This window comes from Crassostrea angulata, chromosome 8 (genome assembly GCF_025612915.1).
Source record: "Crassostrea angulata isolate pt1a10 chromosome 8, ASM2561291v2, whole genome shotgun sequence".
Classification (NCBI taxonomy): Eukaryota; Metazoa; Mollusca; class Bivalvia; order Ostreida; family Ostreidae; genus Magallana; species Magallana angulata.
The window spans coordinates 19,504,422-19,520,631 of record NC_069118.1 but is presented as its reverse complement, the minus strand read 5'-3'; the positions used below and the strand labels follow the sequence as shown (position 1 = coordinate 19,520,631).

The 16,210-nt window shown below is 35.4% G+C and overlaps 1 protein-coding gene across 1 annotated transcript; it reads left to right on the top strand.

The window, feature by feature from the left end:
* Positions 1–1,710: 1,710 nt before the first annotated feature.
* Positions 1,711–15,265, top strand: LOC128160176 (protein CFAP20DC-like). Its single transcript, XM_052823459.1, has 18 exons — positions 1,711–1,899; positions 2,862–3,021; positions 3,376–3,448; positions 3,900–4,014; positions 4,788–4,944; positions 5,349–5,519; positions 5,684–5,784; positions 6,637–6,685; positions 6,988–7,164; positions 7,760–7,900; positions 8,227–8,451; positions 8,824–8,965; positions 11,037–11,145; positions 11,436–12,035; positions 12,476–12,772; positions 13,036–13,091; positions 14,620–14,735; positions 15,070–15,265. Exons 1-18 carry the CDS (start codon positions 1,879–1,881, stop codon positions 15,207–15,209), a joined length of 2,850 nt encoding a protein of 949 aa, XP_052679419.1. The 5' UTR covers positions 1,711–1,878; the 3' UTR covers positions 15,210–15,265.
* The last annotated feature ends 945 nt before the right edge of the window (positions 15,266–16,210 follow it).

The following is a 16,210-nucleotide window of genomic DNA, read 5'->3' as shown; positions in this document are numbered from 1 at the left end:
ATGTCCGCGTAAAAATATTCTAACTCATTGAGCATATGCCTGTTGTAATGTACATGTACACAGCTCTGAAAGAGGCCTGTTAATTGTTACATGTACGTACAATGTATATCTCAGTATACTCTATACATTTAATGTATCTGAAATATGAATATCAAAACCCAATATTGGCAATATGGATCAACTAGCGTCATGTATATTTATGTTATATACATTGTATATTAATAATATGTACATCTTAAGCCTGAGAAGGAGAAAAGAGAGATAGGGAATGGAGAAAGAGAGATAGAATGCTTTTATATCCATGGTTTATGATGATCATTTTGAATTTCAAAATTAATTATGTGCGATATTTTCTTTAATTTGAATAATGAAAATGACTATAAATATGAAAATAGGACGAGAAAGAATATGACAGAATGAATAGTGGAAATGTAAATGCCTCAGGCCAGTAATTTCGAGGTACAATTTCAAATTTTAAAGTTGAGTAAAATAGTTTATACTCAACGAAAATGGGAAAAGAATGCTTTTAGTTAGTTGTATTACAGTGGTATGAACAAAAATAATATTATGTACTTGTACGTTATAACAGTAATTTTAAACAGTTCGAACCAACATAAATATCTATCTTCGGAATTGTGATATACCTAGTAATAGTGATTCAGTCAAAATGTGCATGTGACACCCCCACTTAATTAATGCATTGCAGGTCACTCTAGGGTATTTTGTATCAGCAGCTTAAAAAGCAGAAACAATCCTATAGAAATATTAGCATAAAAGATGTTAGTATTTCCATGAAGTCTCATTGACATATAAAATGGGGATAAAAAAGAAATTATATAAAAAAAATAATTTACTCCATATATATATATATATATGCCTTTGTGAAATCTAAAGTTAAGAACAGTCCGCTGTAGAAACACGAAAGAAACATGCAGAAACCAATATCAAAGTTAATAATTTCAAAATATACGATATAAAATACAATACCTTTCACCACGAATGACTGTAGAATTGTGCTTTGTTTAGAAATTTTGGTTTATTTCGGTTACCGAAAAACAATTTTACCAAATGAAATGTAAACAAATACTATGTAGATAAATGAAGTTGATCAATTCAGTACTGTAGACACATACTAGCTTTAAAAACCGTGCAAGTCCGTGGACAACTTTAATTATTAAATCATTTTAGTCACAAATTAAGACCGAAGGTTTAATACGATACTTTATAAAAATACATGAAGCACTATAGCTGATCCGGCCGCTTCTAAAAATTAACAAACATCGCAAATTTTGGTAAAATATTAATGTGCGATCATCAGGCAATGCAGTTTGTAGACATATACATTGTACAAATCCTTATGCTTTTCTGGCGCTATTTTGAATATGCATACAAGTATAGCTACGTACAGGTATATATACTGATATAAGAACGGATTTTTGATATATATATATATTATTATAGTTTTTATTTTTCAGTTTATAAATTTTAAATCCCTTCTACTTCAGCCATTTTACTCAGAGGCATCTGTTTCAATCAAATCAAATTTACCCATAGTATAATAACAACAATATGGGTGAACTTTAAATTTTTATCTTATTTTAAAGCAGCAATAATTAAAGCACCAAGAGCTGTATGATTAAAGAAATATGTTCGGGCTTGGTATTCTTATTCACGAATTGACTAAAGGAGTTCCGATGGGTTTAGAAAAATGTTAGCGCCTCTATGATTGGACAAAATTCCTGACAGGCTCAGTAGCAACCAATATGGCTTCGATTTCTTCTGTGACTTTTGAAAATTTTCCAGAAGTTGTGACATAGCTTTAATACGACATACAGAAAACGATGCATTGCATGGATCAGACCCAAATGTCTCTCAAGCATGTATAAAACTGACTATCAGGTAAACAAACAACAACAAATTGCCATATTTCCTTGTTTTAAACTTTATCATACCTTTTTAGTACGTAAGGGGGCAGGTGCTTGCATAAAATGTACTCGAGAGAAAGCTTCCCTTTCAGGTCTCTGAAAATGAAGACCTGCATATATAAGTGTACTTATGTTTAAATTGTGTAGACTGTTTAAAAGCAAACGATGGACAAAATGAATAAAATTACTCTTGGAACAATGCCACATTTTCTGAGTCATTTGGAATTTCCTCTGTACTTCATTTACATAAAAATGCACATAGATTCTTTTGTTGATTGAGATTAGATTTGCATATTAATTATGGGTAAATTAGTTTATATGGAGTTTGACAATTGAACAACTACTGCTATAATAGCAAAATTTTAAATGAAAGAAGAGAGTTGTGTAACAATTAGTGTTAGAAATAATGATGGACCAGACCAAGATTTCAACCCAAGCCCCCATAATCTCTAGCCGGGTTCTCTACCAAGTTAGCTTTCTAACACCAGTGATCTAGCTGGTCTGACTGTCACAGTTGCATAACTTAAACTTGATTCTCCATCTGCATGCATGCATGTTGCCACAATTATTGTATAGTTCAATCCACTTTTTACAAAAGTTACGTCCCTTCACTTCCTTGGTCACCATCAGTAGGAGTAAAATCCATAGATTTCTATCAGTATCTTTTATAGATAAGAGATTTATAATTTAGTCATTTAACATTTTTAAATCTGTGTTTCGTCTTGAATTTTGATTTTACCAGGATGACCACCATAAGGCTACATCACAAGATGTTTAAATACTTGTTAGCATAAAATTGGGTTGGTTTATAGTCCTTAAGTGCTTGAAATAATTTTTTATTAATGTACATGTACATGACCATTATTAGATTTTCTTATAAACTTTAAGGTACTTAGTCTTGACAGCTTGATAATGCTATGAGGAATTGTGTTGCAGGGTGGACCCTTTGTTGAAATTTTCTCTGCACAAGGTAAAGACCCCACTCATGGTTGGAAAGTTGGCAGTGGGATCAAAAGGGAATATGAGAAAGATGTCAAGGGGTTTCTGTATTGTTTGGAGGGCTCCACCACAACGACTAAGTTGCAGCTACCAAAAGGTAAGGGACTTTCTTTATTGAGGTGATTTGTAAGTCCCAATCACTTATTTTTTAAGTATTTACTCTTGATATCTTGAATACACTGATATCCCAAAGTTTTTAAACAGTCCCAATTAGTTTGACTGCATAAATTATTTTTTGAACCGAACAATACTGATACTGTAAAGTAATAAAAGTAGGTCTCATATCAAAGAGGAGTAGGAATTCTTTTTGAGTATTGTATTTCAGTCAGATGATATCTGAGTCCCCAGATACTTCGTGGTTTTCTTTTTTTATTGACTTTTGAATTAGATTAAAAAAATGAGGTTTGATTCTGTATTGGCAGTAATATGATTCAACGATTTTCTTTTTCAGCAAATCTTGTGCAGAGATACCTGGTCTTTCAGCTGTTTGTACCAAGGGGGAAAGAGTTTTCGTTTGAAATAGGGTAAGTGGTTTTAACCATACAGAAAAAGGTCATCTCAATCCTTGGATGCTTCATCACAACAGTGAAGGTTACAATCCATCTGTTTGTATGTTTGACTACCATTTCATTTTACTGATTCATTTATATCATATTCAGTTCTAATTCATGCTTAGTGCTACCTAAACAGTAATTTATTTGGAAATTGCATCTACCGGTACTCATATGTACATGTATGTTTTACTTTTTGTCCCCAAAATCTATTATTTTACTTCTGTGAGAAATGTTTCATTTTTCTTCAATTTCATAATGCTCTTCATATTGCTCTTTCGTACACAAATTGAACAATTTTGAAGAATGATACCGTTACTCATATATGTGTAATATTTTTAAAAATGTGTGTTGAGCTTACTTGTGAATGTGGTTCAGATGTACGTGTATTGTGTTAGATTTTGAATGCACATTTATTTTACAGAATTATCGATCAAAGGAAGAACAAGAGAAGATTGATGTTTTCCTCGGCACAAAAGGACACCCATGTTACTGAGCTCCATGCTCGTATTCCTCTCACCATTCTCAGGAGGCACATGGTATTATTATCCTTCAGAATAAGACTGAAAATACATGTTGGTCATATGAAGGAATGAATTTGTGATGTTTGTCCATAAGGATTATTAACAGCATTGGTTAATTGCTTTTCCTTTGTGAATCTTGAGGTGGTTCTTCTTTCCTGATTTTGTTGGTGGTTACACAACAAACTTATCAGGCAAGAGGGGTACAATGAAATTCTTAAAGTCTTTAGCAATTCAGTTTTTAAGGTTGTATCATTGGGGGCTTTGTGTCCTATGCGAGAGTAAAGAGGTCTTCCTACTAAACTGTTCATATCTACCTGTATATCATGTTTGTATTTCTTAACAAGATGCAGACATATTAAAACGTAAAGACATTGTCAATTTTTTTTATATATCTGCTGAACTAAATATGATGGAACAAGACCTATACATGTATTACATTGTTTCAATATCTTTCATGTTTTAAAAAAACTAGGACAGTATTTTACTGAATGCCAGTTAGAAATTAGCAGCTAGTGAGATGATACAGTTGGAATTTTAATGTTCCCAAAAGAGGCTTCTTTTCATATGAAGACAAGCGGCATGTACATAGAGAAGAATCAATGAATTGCACTCTTAAAGAAGAGATGTCATGAAATATATTTTTTACATCTGTTTGTCTCATTGTGTGGCCTTGCTGGAAGTAATAGGACTTCAAATGTCAATCTAATATACAATTTTTTCCTTTTCTTGACATATATTTCATGCGATAATATGTAACGGATGCATAAAATTTTACTTGTGTTTTTCAGTGGTTGAACCTCTGTGTAGACCTAGTGTCTATAGTGGGAGAAACATGGCGAGGCCAGACCTACCGCTCTATCGAGTCTGTCTGTGTGTCAGCCAACTGTAAACTCCGCCGGATATTTACACTGAAGAGTCAGCCACCAGACACCGCGGAGGATGAAGGTGTGGAATGGAAGCCTCTTTATGATTATGTATTGTAATAGAGCAACTTGAGTTATTACAGAATAAGCATTTTTTGATAAAATTTCCAAATAAGATACCTAAGGAGGAAATTATGTTGTTGGGAGGGGGTATAAAGGTGGTGAAAAAACTTCTCAAAATGATTCAGAACTTGAGAAGGTGAACTTATTCTGTTGGAATTACTGAAATAACTAATGTACGTTTAAATTTCATTTTATGCAAAAAAATTCCCCCTCTTTGGATTTCCATTGAGATTGAAATTTTTGTTCTTGTCATAGAACAGAGCAAATTTATAATATGTGGCAATACACATATCTACAAGCAGATGACGATGCATTCCTGTTGTGCACATATTGAACTGATATAGAGATGTATTTGAATTACAGAGATATATGGGTGTGAGCCATGTAACACAGGAGAACTAGAGGCCATTCCCAAACAGTGCCAGTTTGCAACAGATGTCCAGTTTGTGACTCAGATCTTTAACATGGCCAAGATCAAGCATGCAGAGAGATTAAAAGGAGGAGATAATTCTGTTAGATTATCCACAGAAATAGGTAAACAGATAATTTTCAAACCAGGGATAAAAATTGTCACCACTGAAGCAGATAATGTAAAAAGATCAAAGAATGTTATTCATCTTAGAATTATTAGTTATTGGAATTTTAGGACCATCTCCTTTTTTATAGTACATGTAGTAATTGTTTGTTCCTTTTTAAAGATCTGAATGCCAGTGGAAGGAGAACCTCTCTCAATGACTCTGGGTACCACATTGCATTTGGAACTAAAGTCCCAGGGGCCCCAACCTCTGGCAAAAACAAGGTGAGGCTTGAAAAAAAAAACCATTATCATTTAATGTTGGGTTGTCATTTTCTTTATATAGAAAAAAATACTGTTAGGTTTCTTGCCAGTTTGCTTTATCTGCCATTGATCTATCAATTAAATGTAATGAATTTAATAATGATAAGATTCAACTCAAGCCAGTTTTGTTCATGTTTTGTTGAAGTTATTGAGAAGGACATTTTCCAGTGGACATGCCTCCATGACATCCTTTAATTGGGGGGTAAATCATTGTGCTAAATGTCACTCAAAAGCACAGCATCTACTGCTGCACAGCAGAGTTAATTCCCTTTGAATTACTCTTTTGTACAATCCATGCCTTTGTTTGATGTCACATTAAAAGTAGTTTTATATGGAGCAATATATAACACTGAGAGAAACTAGCAATAGAGTTTCTTGTCTTTTCCTCCCAATAATGTAAACATATAAACAGACACACTGATGACACTGATTTTACTATCAATGATTGTACTGCAAAATCTCTATGCTCCAGTATTCCATCTAAATTCACATTCACTGCAGCTTTCTGAAATGTTCAGATGATTCAATCCTTGTAAACATTGTGATATTATCTTTATGATATCTCTATTTAATACAGTACTGGTAAATATTTTACTATGCAATTTGGCAGAATGAAATTGATGAATAAATATGTCAGAATAGTAAAAGAATGTGATATGTGACAAGTACTTTAATGGTTTTTGGTTGGTAATTTACTGGTTACTGCTGAGGAGCCTGTCTTAATTGTTTATGAATCAGAGTTTTCCTGGTAAGGATTTAGATTTATAGTTTTATTACTGACATGCTGTTTTAAATTTGACTGTCTTCTTTCAGGGAAACATCACCAATAGAAGTAACAGAAGTGCAACTTCAAGAGCTGATGGTAAGTAAAGTTGTTTAGATCCATAAATGGTAGATCTCAACAAGTAAACGATTCAGCCATTTGCCATTCTATTGTGTGTATTACAGAAACTACATGTATTCTCTTCACATATGAACCTATACAAGATTGAACAATATTTTATGTCAATGATGCCAAAGTTTAACATTATAAAAAAAAATACAGTTATCTGCAATTTCTCTGAGTTTATAGTGACTAAAACTTTAACTTGAATTATCTTCTGTGTATATATACTGCAGAAATCTGATAAAAGTTACAAAAAAAAGAATGTAAAATTGTTTAAGATCCTGGAGAGTCTACATATCAAGACCTGTCAGACAGCCTATCCCGGGAGGGTGGAGGGTTTGATACCGGAGGGGGAGGGGACAGACCCCAAGAAACAGTCCATAGAGCTGTCACCCACAGACGCCAGTTCTCTGACCCTGCCACCCAGCAGGACTTGGAGATGGCCAGTCGCATAGGTAAGGCTATCTACAGTCAATTACATTGATCAGTGGATCAGTGGTAAATGCAATCTACAGTTAAAACACCCAAACCAGGTAATGGGCAGTCACATAGGTAAGGTCATTGATAGTCAATTACACAGGCTAGATAATAATGGCCAGTCACGCAGGTAAATACATTTATAGTCAATAACAAAATCCATATATTAATGACCAGTCACAAATTAAAATACATCTACAGTTAATAATGAAGTCAGCATACCATGAAAAGTTACTGCCAGAAAAACAGAAAGGGAATCAAAATCTGGTTTTTGGAGTGTTTTCTTTGATCTTCATTTCTTTTTTTTATTTATTATTTCATTGAGCTTAGATTTTGCACAAAAAAGGTGACTTAAAACATTTTCTTTGTGCTTTTTTTAGTAAAAGCATTTTTGTCAGACGTAGTCTAAAATTTTTCATTTCTGTTATTCACCATTTTTCTCACAAAGACTTCAGTGTTAATTAGGCATGCATTATGACAATAGGCTCTTTCTTGGATGTTTGATAACTCTAATGACCCAAAACTTTGTTTTTAAGTATGGGACTGCTCTAAAGTAACTATGTCTATTTTTAGATTATGTCCAGCCTGACCTACTGGTGCAGCCCCACCCTCCCCGGGAACCTTCCACTGACCGGCTGAGGAGGAGAATCCGGGTCAAAAACGGGTCAAGTAGTGCCAATAAAGACAGAGTGTCCAGTGCTGGATCTTTGAAAGGTTAATAAGATCAGCAATTAACTCCTGTCATAATGCTGTGTCTAAGTGTCTGGTTGTTCTAATAATTAAAATAGATGTAGAATAGGCAGCGTTTTAATTCAAAGTTAAGATCAACATGGTTTTTTTACTAAAATATTCACTTAAAATTTTACAAAAAGCAACTGTTTAATTATGTAAATTATACAAGAAAAGACAATTAAACACGCATGATGATTAATAATAAATACCAATATCTTTTCATTTCCCTTTTAACTAATTTAAAGTCTTGAACTATCAAGATGAAAATTACATGTTTTAACACAATTTACTTTTGACTTTGTGAACAGATGAAGGTATAAGCTCAGCAAGTGGGACCAGTTCATCTAGAGCCCCCAACAGTTCCAACTCTGGGGGGACAGAGGATGGGCGGCGACAGAGATTGGTGTCTGACACAGAGCTCATCAGAAAACACGGCAACAAAGGGAAATCGCCGGGGAAGGGCAGTGAGGAAGACAGCTCTCCCTCCCTTGCATTTGAGTCTGGAATCTCCCTGTCACAGTCATATAAGAAAGGTTAGGAGTTTATAATTATACATGTACATTATATATATTTCATATCTATTTATCTACATTTAAGTTACATTCATGTACATTGTACAGTGATTGTTTTTTTCATTAACATTTTCATTGTGGAAAAGATATTTCAAACCTAAGGTTTTTGTGAGAAACTGTAAATCACTGTGTATAAGACTAAGACTGGAGTTCCAAACTTTCAAAAAGCTCTATAATTGTGTTAATGCATATTTGAAACATATCATTGTATATGTTAAAAAAAATAGAAGCCTCCATTGTTTTAAAATTTTTATATTAAAGTTTAAATGCTGTTCTTATTTTTGACTTTCTCTAAAGAACTGTACTAAGACTGGAGTTTGCATACTTTGACAGAGTACAATCGCGGTGACTATGAAGGGGACGGAGCTATAATGGACGACTCCTTGGCTGGCATCATCAGGGCCCTGAACCCTAGCCCACGCGGACAGTACGCCGAGGAGGAGCAGTATATAGAGGAGTACCAGGAGAGTGAGGAGTAAGTGGGTCAGGGCTTAGGAAAGGGTTAATTGTGAGGAGTAAGTGGGTCAGGGCTAAGGAAAGGGTTAATTGTGAGGAGTAAGTGGATCATGGCTGAGGAAAGGGGTTTATTGTGAGGAGTAAGTGGGACAGGCTGAGGAAAGGGGTTACTGTGAGGAGTAAATGGGACAGTCTGAGGAAAGGGTTTACTATGAGCAGTAAGTAGGACAGTCTTAGGAAAGGGTTTTTTGTGAGGAGTAAGTAGGACAGTCTGAGGAACAGGTTTACTGTGAGGAGTTAATAGGACAGACTGAGGAAAAGGATTACTGTCAGGAGTAAATGGGACAGTCTGAAGAAAGGGTTTACTGTCAGGAGTAAATGGGACAGGCTGAGGAAAGGGTTTACTATGAGGAGTAAGTAGGACAGTCTGAGGAACAGGTTTACTGTGAGGAGTTAATAGGACAGACTGAGGAAAAGGGTTACTGTCAGGAGTAAATGGGACAGTCTGAAGAAAGGGTTTACTGTCAGGAGTAAATGGGACAGGCTGAGGAAAGGGTTTACTATGAAGAGTAAGTAGGACAGTCTGAGGAACAGGTTTACTGTGAGGAGTTAATAGGACAGACTGAGGAAAAGGGTTACTGTCAGGAGTAAATGGGACAGTCTGAAGAAAGGGTTTACTATGAGGAGTAAGTAGGACCATCTGAGGAAAGGGTTTACTTTGAGGAGTTAATAGGACAGACTGAGGAAAGGGGAATAACTGAGGAGTAAGTGGGGCAGGCTGAGGAAAGGGTTTAGTGTGAGGAGTAAGTAGGACAGGTTGAAGAAATTGTTTACTGTGAGGAGTAAGTGGGACAGGCTGAGGAAAGGAATTACTGTGAGGATTAAGTGGGACAGGCTGAGGAAAGGAATTACTGTGAGGATTAAGTGGGACAGGCTGAGGAAAGGGGGATTACTGAGGAGTAAGTGGGACAGGCTGAGGAAAGGCTTAATTGTGATGAGTAAGTGGGACTGGTTGAGGAAATTGTTTACTGTGAGGAGTAAGTTGGACAGACTGAGAAAGGGGGTTACTGTGAGGAGTAAGTGGGAAAGCCTGAGGAAGGGGGTTATTGTGAGGAGTAAGTGGGACAGCCTGAGGAAGGGGGGTTATTGTGAGGAGTAAGTGGGACAACCTGAGGAAAGGGGTAACTGTGAAGAGTAAGGTTTACTGCTCTATAATCTACATGCAGTTTCAGGGATTAATCTAGGGCATATTTACTACTGATATTCGGTATTTTTCCCCCCAAGAGAAAATTTTCCCTGAATCTCCTCTTTTCCCCTTTTGATAAGGAAAAATTCCCCCTTTACTATAATAAAAAGCTGAAATTTTTTTTTTCTTTTTATTGTGATTATAGCTACTCCAAATGGGGTTGAATATGTAAATTATGTGAGCATTTGAATTGTGTGAGCATTTTACAGGTATGTACTCATAATAGTCATAAAATGCTGAAATTCAATTTCAGCCATGTGTCTTCGACCCTCTGGTCTTCCCAGCAGGGCTCTGACTTACCCAATTTCTCCAGAGAGGGTAGTTTTCCCCAAAACCTAGATTAATCCCTGAGTTTAACAAACTGGTGGGAGCAAACCCTTTCATTGTTATTGTAGAATCATTAATATTTGTGTTAGCTTAACTTCTCTGGATTTTGGGGGTACCCCTCTCACATGAATTTTAATTCACAACAAATTTTAAAACTACAAATCTTATTCATTATTCATAAAAATGAATCCACAAAATAATCTTCATCTTACATGTTAAAAAAAACTTGCCATCAATGAAACTTGGCCCCCACAAATTTAAACGATTTCACATTATTGCATGTACAAGTATAAGGTTATGAGAGGGACTCCCTGTATCACATGACAGACAGGTGGAAGGAAATTCCTAAATATGTGTAGTATCACCTGCTGATGGGAAGAAAAAACCTGAAGCTTAATGGCAGAAACTAGAGCTGAAGGATAATCTTCAAATTATAGGGAATTCCTTTTTTTTTTGGGGGGGGGGGGGTATTAGTCTTTAATACAAATTTCTAACATGTATATATTTTCCTAAACAGAGAGTCAGAATCAGATGATGAACCAATTTACATGTTTGAGTCCAAGCCAAAGTCTGCTCCCCGGCGCCATGTTTCTCCATTCCAGCCAGAGACAGAGGAGGATTCTGGGGTAGGAACATCATAGAAATTCCATTACACCCACTGAGTTCTTTTGATGTTGTCTAATTTGCTATAGTTTGTAAAATAAAACCCCACCTATAAAAGAGTCATATTATTATACCCACTCAAATCATGTTTTTGGTTCAAAATTGCAAATCTTTTATTTTTACTGTATTTTTATCAAGGAACTTAATTTATGCAAAAAATATCCAACATTTGCAAAGAACATGATTTCTTTAAAGATTAAACTATGAAGTATTGATTTAAGAGTGTCTATGAACTAAATGAATTTTCTTACAGCTACATAGTCTATCCACAAGTACATCACAAGCCAAGCAACAGAGAGGACCAAGACTGGAGCATGACTTTGTTCATAGCAGTGATTCAAGCTTGGAGGATGAGGAGACCCAGAGACGTAAAAAAGTGCCTGGTTCTCGCCCCACCAGTGGCTCTTCTAGCCGCCCCCACAGTGGTTCTACTAGTCGACCGCAGAGCGGCGCTACAAGCAGACCAACAAGTGGTAGCACCAGCCGTCCAACCAGCGGTACTACTAGTAGACCACAAAGTGGTTCCAGTAGACACCACAATGTTCCAAGGCCTACAAGTGCAAAGTCTCAGGGCATTTCTAGTGTAAAAAATAGTGCTTCAAGTACTGGTAGTCCCAAGTGTAGTAAAAATGTTCCCAAACCATCTAGGAAGGATAAAATAGACCTTTCAGCCAATCACACGCCAAAATCTGCGGACAGTCCCGAGCTTCACATCAGCTCACAGCTTCCTACTCATCGCTCGGATTTGATGAACGGGAATGTGACTAATCGAAGTGTTTCAAGGATGAGTCGGAAATCTGTGAAGGAGATTCCAAAGGACGATGTCCGTCTGTCTGTGATAAAGTCTTCAGAGGTAAAATCAGATCCATGTATGCCGAGTTTGTTAGATTCATGTTTTTTAAGTGCATACATATTTTTTGTCTACTGATGCTTAAAAAACATCATTTTCATTATTTCCTCTTATAAAAAAAATCTTTTTTTTTGGAGCTGCATAAATTGATACAGTACTGGACCAAGTTGATTCTGAAGTTTTATCATTATTTTTGGTCACTAAATTTGATTATTTCATTATTGAGTCCATCCACAAAAAAAAAATTTCAACAAAGTGAGAATCATATTGAAGAATATATCAGTGAAACCATTATCCACAAATTTTATACCCCCTGAATAAAATGAAACTATGGTGATGGAAGTTTTTCTTTATAAGTTGACTTTTTGAGATTAAAAGTAACCAGCTCTGCTACATGACTGTACAAAATTGTGTAATCATTGTTTGCATTGAACTTCTTACAGAAGCCCTACGATTTTACCAAATACAGTGCAATCAATTTTAAAATGGAGGACATTACCGATTCTTTTGAAAATGGAATGTTTGCCAGCATGAAGCGGCAGACAGAGGAAGATTACGAGGATATTTCCGCCAGCGAGTCTCCCCGTAAACTAGTTCCCCCATCCCCAGCAGGTGCTATCAGCAATAAAACGCCCCCTAACCCCTCCCCCAGGGAAGTGGACAATAATCACAGAAACCTGTACGATTTCTCTCCGACCTTGACCCTGACCAGTGATGAAGACAGCACCTGGCAAGCACCTGTAAGCAGCTTACTGTATCAAAAACTCAACAAGAAACTCAAAAAATTCACGTTATGTTTAATGAATCATGTGAATGTTGATATTGTTAAAGTAATCATTTATATCTTCATGTTCTTTGAAAAAAGAATAATATTCACTGCATATCCAGTGCATTTAATATGTGATAGTTGTTGAGGTGTTCATTCATATCTCTGAAAAACGAATGATTTTCATTGCATGTCTTTCAAGTGCATTTATTATGTGATATGATATCTATTTCGTAGCCCACAGAAATGAAGTTAGCAGTGAGCACTGATACCCTCACATCTTCTAATCCACGGTATGTCTTGTGTTCATAGATAAAAATACATCTGTATACCTTTGTTGACAAAAATGATAGTCCACTCAAAATAACACTCATTTTATTTTGACACTTCTTTAATTAAACAACCTGCCCAGAACTTCAAAGCAAGTAATGGTAGACTTGTAACACACTCATGGATTTGATTTGATAATTGGGTATAGAACAATAGGAGTGAATTGTGTTATGATAGCAATTATAGTCTGCTTTCGATCAAAGATTTTACCTGGATTTTTACCTGTGTTTTATCAGTGCCTTAACGATAAAACAAGAAGAATACAGATATTTTGTTGTGTTTTAGGTCTAATAACTAATAACTATCACTATTTTTTTTTGTTTGATAAAATAAAGATAATGATATATTTAAAAAGTCTGATAAAAAAATAATGATTAGATTAGATGAATTGACTTTTACATTTTTGTCCATTTACCTTAAATATAAAAACCAAATGAATTAGGAAAAATTACTGGTCTAAAGCCAATTGGAAGCTGATTCAATGGATAATTATATGATGAAGGGGAAAACTACATAGACAGTCATATGGGGTACTCCGTGTCTCTTTTTACAATTGAGTTGCAAATTATGTAAAACGCATGTTTATGATTGATTGTTTGGTATCAACAGAAAGAATATTATGAAAGAAAACAGATCTTTATCACAAAATATTTCAATGTTTGAAGTAGCGACCTTGACAGTAGTTCTTATGACATCACCGCTTTAGTATATGGAGGGTCACTTTCTAGTTTTTCAAATCAGAGGTTAAATTCATAAAAAATCAGACAAAAATGATATTTTAATATTGATGCGATATACCTCAAACTGAAAAAGGTTGAAAATGCATGAATTAGGAATACATTTGATAGGTTTTGTTAAATAATCTATACAGTTTTTGAAGCATGCATATAAAATTGCACATTTATCATCATACAGTTTGTCTATTTTCTTCGATTGTTCAAGATATAACAACATAAATGAAAAATATTTAGCAGCATTTTCACTAGACATATTTCTTCCATTTATGTCAGCAAAAGCAATAATTAAATATTAACATATGATATTTTCTCTTCAAACTTTTAGCATGTACATGTACTTCCTATCGGCAGTAAGTTAAACAAAGGCGCCACATATTCAACACTTTTGCAAATAATCTTTCTTGTTTAAAAAAAATAATGCAATTGTTCATGACCAAATTGATGTTTGAAATCAAATCCATGAATATGGATGTCAATTATTATGTAAATGTGCTTTTATGCAAGTTATATTGTAACATAAAATACATGTAAATTTCAATTGTGAATAGATATGTTTTATTTATTTTATTGTCAATTGCCCTCGCAGGAATTGAGATATAGACTATAGCAATTAAGCAATTATCTCACCTGGTCAAATTCCCGTTTCGCACACATTTCTTCGATACCTAATTTTCAAATGTGTGCAAAACGGGAACAAACCAAGAATGACACTGCATGATTTAAAATTTTACCTTGTTTGTTTTTTGTGGTTCAGGGACTGGAGCGGTGCTTTTAGTCCACCCATTGTGTTCCCTGGAGGTCATCCGTCGGATTCCATCGAGGATTTATCCAGCTGCTCCTTATCTCCACGCAAAAACATTCCACCACAAGGTACGGCATACCTCTGCTGCTCGGTGTTCCGAAGATTAACAAAGAAGATTAAGAAGATAAACAATTCTTTTTTCATGTTTAATAACAGGCCCAGGGGCCATAAATGTTAGACGAGCTCACTTTTGGACTCGGTCTCACTTTTACAAAAGGAATATTAAAAGGGTTCTCATTTAACTTTATGGCCCCGGAGCCAGGTTTTGGTTTAGTCAAATTTTCCATTTTTCCTTTTTGCAATTCTGATTATCTTTTTACTTAGTGAATATTGGTACTTGGTCATTTATTTACTGAATGCATTCTGGAATTTGGTCACCAAGATTCAATGTTTATTCTGTAGATTCCAAGTCCCAGGAGCAGATATACGCCTCACTCAGACAGGATGACGGGAGGGATGAGGACGATCTAGACCTATTGTACGACTCTTGTCTGAACTGTTACTACGATCCCAAAACCCAGAAGTATTACGAACTCATCTGAAGCCTGTAAAAATAATCCCATCATAAACTAGAATGAATTCTTACATAAGACCAACATGAATGAATCATTAGCCAGTTTTGTCGACTAAATTGATGCTCGGGGGGGGGGGGGGGGGGGGGGGGTGGTAATGGGTGAGGGAAAATTTTCTGGGATTATTTGACCCCTACCCAAGGTTCTCTGTGGATATCAGTTATTTCAAGATGTACAATATGGAATTGGGCCAGTGGTACAGATATCAAAAATGTTTGAAGTCTCGTTTATTTCAGTAAAAATCATATGTTATCAAAGGACATTTTTCGTGGTGTAAGATGTGACCAATTTTTTGAGATCTTTCATCTTTCATGAATCATGATTGAAATGAGTGGTTTCTTTATGTTAATCGGTATGGTACTTTCTTGGTTTAAAAGGAAATTTTGATTTGTGAACATTAATTAATAGATTGATAGTTCTGCTGCCCACTCAGATTTCTACAGTATTAGCTAGAGCCAGTGTCATATCTCAGCATTATTTGTTTGCAGCAGGACTATTAGTAAAAGACTAATCAATGAAGGGACTTAAGCTTGATTTATTGCCCTGCAGAGGTGCCTAAATCCATCACTATAGTGGGAACCGTGTGTGTTTTGAGGTGTAGGTTCCATGGTTGGTCTTGGGGTAGGGAGAGCGGGGTGACTTGCATTTAATATCTACACTGTATGTTGTTTATGATGCTTTTTTGATGGTAATATTAAAAAAGAAAGCAATTCTGTTTGAAATGCTCTTACTTGCTGCATACCATGCACTGAAATGCAATCTACACCTTAGTCATTCTATATGTATAACTCAGTTTAGCATATGATTAAGTCATATACATGTACTTAAGTAGGAGTTATTCCTCCTGTCAAAGGGCATTTGTAATATAACATTGGGTTGTAAGCGTAATAGGGTTGTAAAGTTTTTGATGAAGCAGGAGTATTGTGTTTTCGTTATCTTGACTGTCTTGTTCTAGCGAACCACCAAGTGGG